This window comes from Agelaius phoeniceus, chromosome 17 (genome assembly GCF_051311805.1).
Source record: "Agelaius phoeniceus isolate bAgePho1 chromosome 17, bAgePho1.hap1, whole genome shotgun sequence".
Taxonomy (NCBI): domain Eukaryota; kingdom Metazoa; phylum Chordata; class Aves; order Passeriformes; family Icteridae; genus Agelaius; species Agelaius phoeniceus.
Window position 1 is genome coordinate 9,067,107 of NC_135281.1, and position 10,824 is coordinate 9,077,930.

Consider the following 10,824-nt stretch of genomic DNA (forward strand, 5'->3'; position numbering starts at 1 on the left):
TGTGGCTCTGGTGTCCCATGCCCTGCATGAATGGGACCTGACATGGCCATCCAAAGCCCTGTGTGCTCACGTGTGCATGCAGGATGTCTGTGTGTCCATGTGCCACACGTGTTTGTGAGCAGTATTTCGATGTGCACACACAGATGCACACACAGCAGCCTCGTTCCCGAACCAGGAGTCTCCATCTGACCCCCACCCATGGGACTGCCAGCATGAAACCCTGGCACAGACACGTTCAGACACACGTGTCCCCCCCCAGAATGCCCTCCCCCCATTGCATGTCTCCACTGGGGACAGCAGGACAGCCCCACTCTCCCTATCGCTTTCCCTGGCAGCTGCTTCCCGGTGGCTCCGGTTTCATGGGGAGCACAGCTGAGGCCATCAGTTATTTGCAGGGAGGAGGGACAGCCGGGGAAACGTCCATCACCCTCACCCTGTGTGCTGAGATTCCCCATGGGTGCCCCAGGAGCAGGCAGGAGGTGCAGGCAGACAGCCAGGACAGAAGGAAAACCGGCAGCACCGCCCCCCGTGTTTTCCATTTTTTAATTATTCCCCACTGATGAGCATCTTCTGGAAGCGCCAACAACGTCACGTGCTTTAATCAGCGTTAATTAGCGGGTGCCTCGGGACAGTGATGAGGGCAGGCAGCAGGAGCCCCCCCGCTGCTGCGTGCACAGCCGGTGTCGGTGCCAGCACCCACCACCTCTAACCCACAGCCCCCTCCCCACCCACGACCCCCCAGCCCCTTCCTGCCACTCCTGGGGCCCTGCCAGCCCCTGCCTCTGCAGTGTCTGCTCCCAGCAAGGGCCTTCCAGAACTGGGCCACTGGCCATCCCAGGTCCCCATGGAGGTCCCCAAGGCCACCCCTGCTCTTCCTGTCCTTTCTGAGAGCTGGAGAAACCCAGCTCCATCCCGTGAGGATCAGTGCCTGTCCTGCCATACATGGGGACAGTGGCTAGGGCCATGCTTGGAAGGGGGACAGTCTGTGGCCCTCTGCATGGCTGTGTCTGGATGAAAGGGGAAGGAGGGACCACCAGCCCCCAGGCTTATCAAGATTCCTGTCTCATCCAGCTCCTCTAATCCTGCAGGAAAATGGGATGGTGGAGGATTTATAATATCCAAAACCAGTGAAAAGGCAAAGCCCCCATCATGTCTGGGGTCTCTCTGAATGCACATGGTCCCAGGGATTCTCAGAGCCCCTTCACTGGGAGTGGAGGGGGGGGGGTTTGGAGCCCTGTCCCCAAGACAAAACCCTGAGGCCCAGCAGAAATTTGTGGAGAGAAGCTGAGGTGAGATCAGGGGGTTTCCATATTCTGGAGCCCACTTTGGCAGGTCTGGCTTTGTCTCACTCCTGCAGCTCCTGCAGCTCCAGCTCCAGCTCCTGCACCCCTGCCCATGGCTCCTCCAGCATGGCTGTGGTGACACTGCAGACTTCTGAAAAATGGGATAAACAAGAGTAAAAAATAAACTCATGGCAAAGGTTCCCTGCAGCAGCTGGGACATCTTAGCCCCAACCATCCCTTGTCCCAGACTTGTCTGTCAGTGCTGGCACTGCCATGGGCACGTCAGAAGCAGGAGGGTCGGATCATCATGCGGGTGCCCTTCAGGGAGTAGCTGGGCCCCTGGAAGTGGTGCCAGCGGATGCCGTTGAGCTTGCGGATGTTGTTCCGGGCAGGGTAGTAGATGCCGTTGAGGTTGGAGAGGCCACAGGCATCAAACCACCATCCTGTGGGAAGGGAGAAGGGCAGGGAGGTGGCATCGCAGGCTGGCACCCATGGGTGCCGCATGGGGGTGTCCCCCTGCTCCGCTCACCTCCTGACAGCATCTGGGCACACTTGCACAGGCAGTTGTCGTTGTCTGCGTCACGGGTGCTGAACTGGGTGCCCTGCAGTGCCAGCCCACTCTGCTGCCCAGCCGTGCCACTGTAGTCCTGCAGTGACAGCCTGTGCCCACGGGACACAGCCACTGTCACTGCTGGCTGCTGGGGGGTCACAGAGCCCCCAGCACTGCTCAGGGGCTGCCATGAGCTGAACACAGCACAGGGATGTGGGCAGAGATCCTGCAGTGCCAGCCTGGCCTCCGGTCCTTGGCCCCCAAGAGTGGGGTTGTGGCATGCTGGGGCAGAGAGCGCCCCCCAAGTCTCCTCCAGTCCTCTTGCTGGGGGTCAGCTCGGTGCATGCATGGCATGGATGCTGCAGGGCATGTCTGGGGTCTGCTTCCACCTCCAGCCCAGCAGTGAAAGGCCCTCAGCTGCTTTCCACCCTCCTGCCCATGACCATGGCAAGCTGAGCATTAGGAGCACAGCATCCCTTCGTGGACATGGACAGCCTCAGGATGCCCAAAATCCATGGGAATGCCTGGTGGCCACAACTGTGTCACCTCCCTTGCCCAAACAAAGAGCCTCACTGCAAGTGCCCAAGTTGCTTCCACTGGGATGGCAAATCCCACTGCCTTGATGCAATTTTATATATTAAAAATCTACTTCTCAGAAGCCCAGGGAGAGATAAAAGTATCACAGCAATGTGCCTGGCACCTGGCACCATAACTACACCAGGACAACCCAGTGAAGCCCCAGGTGATCCTGCACCTCCCACACCCAGCCCTGCCCCCTGGGCACTGCTGCCCGCAGGGCTTGGGGACAGTCAGAGATGGGGAGTGCTGGGTGGCTGCTCCCACAGGGCTTGGGGACAGTCAGAGATGGGGAGTGCTGGGTGGCTGCTCCCACAGGGCTTGGGGACAGTCAGAGATGGGGAGTGCTGGGTGGCCGTTCCCACAGTGCCTCTCCCCTACCTGTAGAACTGCCGCTCGCTCCCCAGCTGGAATTTCCCGTAGTGGGCATACACCTGGCCGCCCTCCCAGTCCTGCAGCTCCACCCGCAGGGCGTAGGGCACCCGGCTCGTCAGCAGGTGCACGGCCTCATTCCCCAGCCAGTACTCCCCCGACGCGTCCCCAAAGCCCTGTGGAGCAGCAGGGTGGGTGAGTTCAGGGTGCCTGGGGTGCCCCCAGGGTGTCCCCCTCCCCGGCCAGGCACACACCTGCTTGTACTCCCTCCAGCTCCTCTGGAAGCTGAGGCTGCCGTTGGCACGAAGCTGGATGATGGTCCAGCCCCCTCGATCTGTCTCCATGTCACAGAATGCCTGAAAGGGAGAGAGGGACAGCTGGGGGTGGCTTGGAGTGGGTGTCCAGGTGTATTCCTGCCAGGCTGGGCAGCTCAGCATGGGTGCTCTGTGGGTGCTAGAGCTGCCTGAGGGGCTGACGAGGGTGTGCTGTGCCCAGTGCCTGGCTGAGGGGTCTCTCCTCCCTCCATGGCCATGGACAGGGGCTGGGGTCTGGTGCTTATAGGTCAGGGTGCCTAAAATCAGTTTTATGCCCCCATTTGGAAGGCTGTGCCAGCCCTGCTTTCATCCTGTGGGTGCTGCCTTCACCCCTGTGCAGTTCCCAAGGCTGGATGGGGATGGGGTGGGGAAACTGCCCCGGGATGTGCCAGGCAACAGAGGGATTGGTGAGGAGCTGGTGTGCTGGGTGGGCAACACTCTGGGGTGGGGCAGGGAAGCCCTCTCTGGGCTGTGCTCACCTTTTTGGGCTCGCTGAGGTTGGCAATGTGCAGGGTGTAGATGCCACTGGCATGGATGCCCGCTCGGCGCACCTCGGCACAGTCCTGGAATTGCTGCTCCTGCCCAGGTGACATGGCTGTGACAGAGGAGACAGTGAGAAGGCAGAAACTGTGATGGCCCTGCAGCCCTGACTGATTTTGCTGCTCTTCCCTCTCCCTTTGGATGCCTTTGTGCTCACAAAGATTATTTTTTTATCTTCTGTGCCATCTCCTGAGGGCTGAGCAAGGCAGCTGTGCCACCAGGGCTGCTGCCAGCCTCACCCCTGGGGGTTTGCCATGGCTGGGAATGGCATCAGGCTATGGACCCCCCCTTGGGGCTCCAAGCTGCTCCTTGGTTGCAGTGAGTGGATAATTTTCTAGTGGAAGGTGTTCCTGCCCATGGCAGGGTGTTGGAATGAGATGAGCTTTAAGATCCCTCCCAAACCCAAACCATTCCACGACTGAACGATTCTATGATTTTTGAGGGGAAGTCACTCAAGCTGAGCAGACCACAGGGGGCACCCTGGCACGCTGCTGGGAGGACACGGAGCTTTCCCAGTGCCCCCACTCTGCCCGCACACCCCGCTCACCTCTGCCCTGGGAGACGAGGCGCACCAGGCTCTGGACAGACTGGAGGAGCTGGAGCTGCTGGCGCTGGAGCAGGCTGGTGTTGGCACTGGCAGCCAGCAGCGTCTTTTCCATCTCCTCGATGGTGCCGCTCTGCCGGCTCAGCAGCCGCTGCAGCTTCTCCTTCTCTGAGTGGGCCCCCGCCAGCTCCGCCTGCTGCTTCGTTTCCATCTCCAGCACCCGCACCTCCAGGATGCTGGGAGTGGGATGCAGCGGTGACGGGGTGGCAGAGCGGTCCCAGCCTGTCTGCAGGGACCCATTGCTGTCCCCATCCCCTGCTGCACCCCCTGAATTGTACCCTCACTTCTGGGATGTGCCCAGCCAGGGGAACCCAAAGCCCAGTGGCCGTGCTGGGGCTGTGCAACCCCCCAGGGACCACAGCCAGCACCTGGAGGGGTTCAGGCCTCCTCAAGGTGCAGTATGAGGTGGGAGAGACCAGCCTCCCTGTGGGGTCCAAGGGCTGTGGGGGTCCCTGAGCCACCCCAGCCCCTACTTGTTTCTGTTCTGCAGCTTGTGGATCTCATTGGTCTGCAGCAGCAGCTGCTTCTCCAGCTTGGTGGTGGACAGGGAATTCTCCCGGAGCTGCATCTCGATGCGCCACGTCTGATTCAGCACCTGCCTCGGGAGCAGAGGGGACTCTTGGCATCAAGGGCCACACCACACCCCTGGTGTCACTGGGCCAGCCGGTCTCTGGCACACAGCCCTGGGATCTCCAGCAGGGGTGCATTAAACCCTGGGTCACCTTGGGGCATTGCTTTTATCTGCAGACAAACCGTGCCACCCACCACATTTTGGGGTGGTGGGGATGTGGGCACACACAAGCCGTACCTCTCAGGGTGGCAGGGACATGGGGACACACATTCTGTACCTCTCAGGGTGGGGGGACATGGGGACACACATGCTGTACCTCTCAGGGTGGGGGGACATGGGGACACATGAACTGTACCTCTCAGGGTGACGGGGACATGGGGACACACCTGTGCCTCCACGTCGGTGAGCTTGCGGCTCTGCTCGGCGCTGCGGTTCAGGAGGGAGCTGCCCATCTCCAGCATGGCCGCCGTCTGGTTCTGCACCGCCGCCTGCTGCAGCTCGGCCACCTCCGGCTTCACGCTGCTCTGGATGTAGCTTTCCAGCTGTGCAGGGAGGTGAGCGTGCAGGGGGTCATTTGGGCACCTCTTTGGGTTCTGTCTCAGCACCCCAGCTGAGCCTGGCAGTGCCGGGCACAGCCCCCAGGCACAGCCCTGTGTCTCCACAAGGCTTGACCCACCTCGGGGCCCTTGGAATCTTATCAGAGGACAGAGCGAGCTGAGCTGCTGCAGGGGAGGCTCCTCAGGCACTGGCTGCCAAGATTCCTGGGCTGTGGTACCAGCTGGGGCCTGGCATGGGCTTCTGTGTGCCCAGGTGTGCTGGCGAGCCGGGGCTGATGCCCAGCCAGGGTTGCCTGTGCCAAGCAGCCAGGCAGGGAGTGGCTGGCACTGCCATCAGCATCAGCTGCCAGCCCCAACCACCGGGGATACGGAGGGCGAGGGGACACCATCAGCCAGGGAAGGTGGGCGTCCGGCACCCGGTGCTGCTCCACCGCGTGGAAGTGCTCGGGGCTGGGAAGAAGCTGTGGCTGCGAACACAGCTCGGACACAGCTGAGATGACGCTTCCGCTTTCCCAGCCCGCGGGGGAGCCGCCTTTCCCAAAGGCTTTGCTATTTCTGGCGGCCCCGCCATGAGGTTCCCATTGAGCCCCTCCCCAGGGCGATGGCCTCGCTGGGGGCACGGTCCCTCGGCGGGGGCCGCAGGCAGCGGAAGGGGCCGCCCACGCTGGGAAAGCAGCCCCTGAGAGCAGGAGGGACGGGGGCTGCCCCGCTCCCTGCATCCCGCAGATGCTGCTTCCCTGCTCGCCCAGACCCTGCTCCCTGCCTGAGCTCCCCATGGTGCAGGCAGAGCCCCACATCCCCCTGCCATCTTGTGGGGTTGTGGAGCAGAATCAGCAGGGTTGGGATGCTGCTCTCTGGGCAGTGTGGAAAGCAGGCAGTGGTGCCGGGATGTTGTGCACCGTGGTGGGAATGCAGGGCTGCTGGGATGCTTGGCACGGTGGCAGGAAGGCAGCAGTGCTGGGATGTTTGGCACCATGGAATACCAGACAAGCAAGCAGCAGTGCTGGGATGTTTGGCACCATGGAATACCAGGCAAGCAGGCAGCAGTGTTGGGATGGATACTCAGCGTGGGAGTGGGGCCGGCAGTGGGCCAGGGCACAGGGCTCTGCACTTGTTTGGCGTGATGAAATCTCACTGCTCCCTCCTCCTCCTCTGTACAGGCAGTGGCAAAACCATCACCCCACAGTGAGCATCCGTGTGGGGCAGGAGGGTCTCGGGGCAGGAAGGTCCCAGAGCTGACCATCCCAGCCAGCACTGCCTGCACCCGTTTCCCTGGGGATTTTCCCTCGCAGGAACGTGCTCTCAGGGAGGAAGCAGGGAAAGGTCGGAAAGCCGCGTCTGGAAAACATTTCCCTGAGCTGAGGGATTGCTGGAGAGTTTCCCTTTAACCACGTCGTTAATCTTGTTGCTTCACAGGGCTTGCGGAGGCCTTTTCTCCCTCTCAATCTTGCTTTTTTTTTTTTTTTTTTTTCTAAATAAACATATCTGTGAGCTGAGGGCAGAACATACCCAGAGAAAAGGTCAAGCTGGCACGGGGAAGGCTGAGAGCCCTGGTGATGGAGCCCTGGATCCTGGCCCCAGCAGCTCCCTGGGAGCTGGAGTGGGGCACAGTGTCCCCAGGCATGTCTGGCATAGGGGACACAAGTGGAGCAGGCTCTGAGCCAAGGACAGGGAATCTGGGAATCCTCCTCCTTCATCTCATGGGTGCTGATGTGAGCTGGGCTCTCCTGGCCTCAGAGACTCGTTTCTGCACCATAAGGGCAGAGCTGCTGTGGAAAGGCTGTGGTGCTGTTTTGGTCACCCCAGGAGGAAACTCAGCCACTCACTGTGTCCATGCTGGGATCCCATTGCCCACAGCTGGATCATCCTGTGCTGCCTTCTTGCAGCCACATCCCTCCCCTATGCCCCAGTTCCTATCCTGTCCTGGCATTTCTAAACATTTCACAAGCACCAGCTCAGGAATCCTTGAGTCACAGGTGGGTGGAAAACCCTTCACCTGCTCCCCACACTGCTGCACACATCCCAGGGTGAGCAGCATCAGCCCCTCAGGCACCTCAGAGCTGCCAAAATGCCCCTGCCTCACTGGAGACCCCATCCCACCCCGAGTCCCCCCCTAGACCCAGCGGCACCATCAAGTGTTTGTGTTTGAACTAAAATTAATTCCTCCTGAGACAGAAGTGTCCTTGTGTGCTGGGTCCTGGCCATGTCCCCACCAAGGGGTGCTGAGTGGGGAGGGTGCCATGGATGGGGGTCCTGGGGGAGGCCAGTGCTGGAGATGCCTGAGGGGATCTGGGGAACCTCTTGGGTACCAGGAGATCTCCAATTTCTCAGCACCCTGCAGGGCTCCCCATGCCAGGGCAGAGCAGAAGGGGATGCAACGTTGTTTACGAGCTGTCCCTGAACCCAATGCCTCTTTTGAGCCCTCATTTGTTTGTTCAGGACTGGAGTCTGACCAAAACAAGCGTTCTTGGGCAGCTCTGCTGAAATTTGGGAAGCTAAGGAACAACAGCAAAAAACATAGCTGCAAGCTGCCTCTAAAAGGAGAGAGCCATGCTGCAGGATGGGATGGGATGGGATGGGATGGGATGGATAGAATAGGATGGGGAAGAAATGGGGTACTGGCTGCCCAGTGCTCCACTGCCTTGTGCTCCTTGGGGCTGTGGTGAGGGGCATTGCTGCCCACAGCTGCCCAGATGTGCAGTCCCACTTTGCCTGTGGCTGTCTGCACTGGACTGAGCCATGTGCACCTGTGGTGGGACCCTGATCCCCTGCCTTGCCTGGCCATAGAAAAACTGCCCTCATCCCGAGAGGGCACAAAGACACCAGAGCACAGGGACACCAAGGCAGAGAGCTGAGGGCACAGGGACCCCAGGGCTCGTGTGCACCCAGCAGACCCAGCAGGTTCCACAGTGACAGAGATTCAGTGCCACCAGCCAGGTTGTCACTGGCCCTGCTGACCCCTCTGCAACCCTCTGGGCTGGCTTCCAGGAGAGCCACGGTTCAGCGTTTTCCCAGCTCTTGAGGAATTTGTTCTCTAGGATGGCTGAGGGGACAAGGGAGAACGTCCTGCACGTCCCTGTCGCCTGCACTGTCCCCCACAGCCAGGGTGGCTACCCAAGCACAGGCCATCCCCAGGACCCCCACTCAGTGTGTTGGCCCCATCCTGATCCCTGAGTGCTGCACGGGGACATCACCCAGGAAATGGGACTGCAGAGGCTCCCATTGCAGCCTGGTGGCACAGCACAGGACAGCCATGTGGCTCTGCTGGGTCAGTGACAGCTGGGCACAAGCTGCTTCCCCTCTTATCAGTGCAGGTACCCAGTGTTTCTGGCACGGGCTGTGGGGTTCAGGGCCCCCAGGGACGTGTCCCTTGGGATGAGCTATTCCTGGGTCTGACGCAGGCAGCCACACTCAGCTGGTGGGGGCTCCAGGAAGGAAATGCTGCTTCCTGCCTCAGGCACTGGGGACAGGGCGAGCCAGTGGGGGCTGGGGGTGGCAACCCTGTGGGTACACAGCCCCTCTGGGGTGGCACCCCACTGCTCCCACCGTGGAGCCATGGGTCCCTCACAAAGTCTCACCAAGTGCTGGGAGCTTTTGCAAAGCCTGTAGGAGGGAAAATGATGAAGCTGCAGAGATTTTGGTGGCCCCTGCCCTTGGGACCCTCTCCCTGTCACTGGCCAAACCCTTTCCCAGTCTCCTCGCCCAGAACTTGGAATGCTGATCCCCGAGGGATGCTTGGCACAGCTAACCCAGCCAGGACAATGAGGAGTCCTATGGCAAGGATGGACAGGGAATAGAGCCTCAATGGGGAGTGCTCTGGGTGAGTGATCTGCAGCACCCAGGAGCTGCAGCACTTGCAGAACCCACAGCAAGCATGCCCTCCATGCAGGCAGTGCTTGATGCCAGCTGCACACCTGCAGAGAAACGCTGACCTGGATGCTCAGGTGGGCACAGGCCCCAGTGCCCAAGCTGTGCCACAGGGATGCTGCACGAGTGGGTGCTGCACACAGATCCCTGCCCACAGTGCCGCTCTGCTTGTACCCCCGCACCCTCCATCCTACACCGTACCTTCAGCAGCCACTGGGTGCTGTTCTCCAGGATCCTCTCCAGGTGCCGCAGGCGCTGGGCAGCCCCGGCGCTGCCGGCCGGCGAGTCCCGCTGGAGCAGCACGTTGGCGGGCCCGGGGGCAGGGCCGGGGGCGGCGGGGCAGGGCAGGGGGTCGGCCTCGGGCAGCACGAAGGTGTAGCTGCAGTGGCCGTGCTGCACGCGGTGGTAGCGCCGGCGGCCGCCGCCCTCCAGAGCCCGGCGCTGGGCTCCGGCAGCGCACAGAGCCGTCGTGGCACAGGTCAGGGCCACCAGGCCCAGGCTGAGCCCCCGCATGGCCCTCGTGGGGTCCCCCCGAGGCCGGGGTGACACGGCCGGGGATGCTCCGGCGGCCCGGTCCGTGCCGGGTGGGTCAGTGGGCGCTCGCCGCCGCCTCTGACCGCGGCGATTTCGGCATTTCCTCCCTCTGAGCCGGCGCTGGCCGCCCCGGCCTTTTATCGCCAGCCCTCGCAGGGGGAGAGGGGAGGAAAAAAAAAAAAAAAGAAAAACAAAGGAAAAAATCTGTTTAAAAACAATACTTCTATCTTTTTTCTTTCCTCTGGGTCCACTGCGGGGAGATCAAGTTTCACACGTGATCTATAAATGTCTCTCTCTCTCTCTCACACACACACACACACACACACACACACACACACACACTCACAGTCGCACACGCAGCCCCCGTCCCTCCCCCGGGCGGTCTCTGCACAACTCATCGCACGTCGCGGGGTGGATGGACAGCGCCACGGCAGCACCGAGCCCTCCCAGACCCGGCCCTGCACCCCCCGAGTCCCCCCGATCACCACACCCAGGCACCCCCGTCCCAGGCAGCGCGGCTCCCTCCCGAGCCCCGGCTATTTATAATGCCAGCGGGAGCCAGGCCTGCATTTCGCTGCTCTGGCCATGGGATCAGCCCGTGGGGACCAGCAGGAGGGAGGGCTGTCCCAGGCAGGGCTTGGCAGGACACAGCCAGACTGTGCATGGAGCTCGGCGTGCCCAGATCCAGGCTGGGTCTGTCGGGGGCTGATGGCTCCGACCACAACCGGGGGTCACCACGTCTGGCAGCCCAGGGACTGGGATGGGATCTGGGCTGTGTCCCCCACGAGGAGACAATCCCGGTGGTGGGGACAGGCTGCCAAGGGGATGTCCAAGCATCTTAGCAGAGGGGGATTTTCTCCAACACGCAGAAAAAGCCCCTGGTGGTTCCCAATCCTGTGGAATGGCAGTCCCAGTGTCACACTTGCCGCTTCCCCCACTGCTGGCTCAGGCAATGAGCGATGCTCATTAAAAATTTGAACTAAAATCTTTCCCCAGAACCCCAGTGCTGGGGCGGGGGGCAGGGCAGGGTGTCCCCCCACAGGGACCCGAGCTGCA

General features: G+C 61.4%; 1 protein-coding gene across 2 annotated transcripts; it reads right to left on the reverse strand.

Moving 5' to 3' along the window:
• Window positions 1-748: 748 nt before the first annotated feature.
• ANGPT4 (angiopoietin 4) lies at window positions 749-10,109 on the reverse strand. 2 transcript variants are annotated; one of them, XM_077187392.1, is made up of 10 exons: window positions 9,436-10,109; window positions 5,197-5,352; window positions 4,713-4,834; window positions 4,183-4,415; window positions 3,575-3,690; window positions 3,036-3,137; window positions 2,791-2,957; window positions 1,813-1,943; window positions 1,533-1,726; window positions 749-1,434 (listed from the first exon to the last, which is right to left on the reverse strand). In XM_077187392.1, the coding sequence occupies exons 1-9, from the start codon at window positions 9,745-9,747 to the stop codon at window positions 1,566-1,568; spliced, it is 1,500 nt and encodes a 499-aa protein (XP_077043507.1). In that variant the 5' UTR covers window positions 9,748-10,109; the 3' UTR covers window positions 749-1,434; window positions 1,533-1,565. The 2 variants fall into 2 exon arrangements, with proteins under 2 accessions (XP_077043507.1, XP_054500496.2); XM_054644521.2 differs by having other exon boundaries at window positions 749-1,726.
• Between the last annotated feature and the right edge of the window lie 715 nt (window positions 10,110-10,824).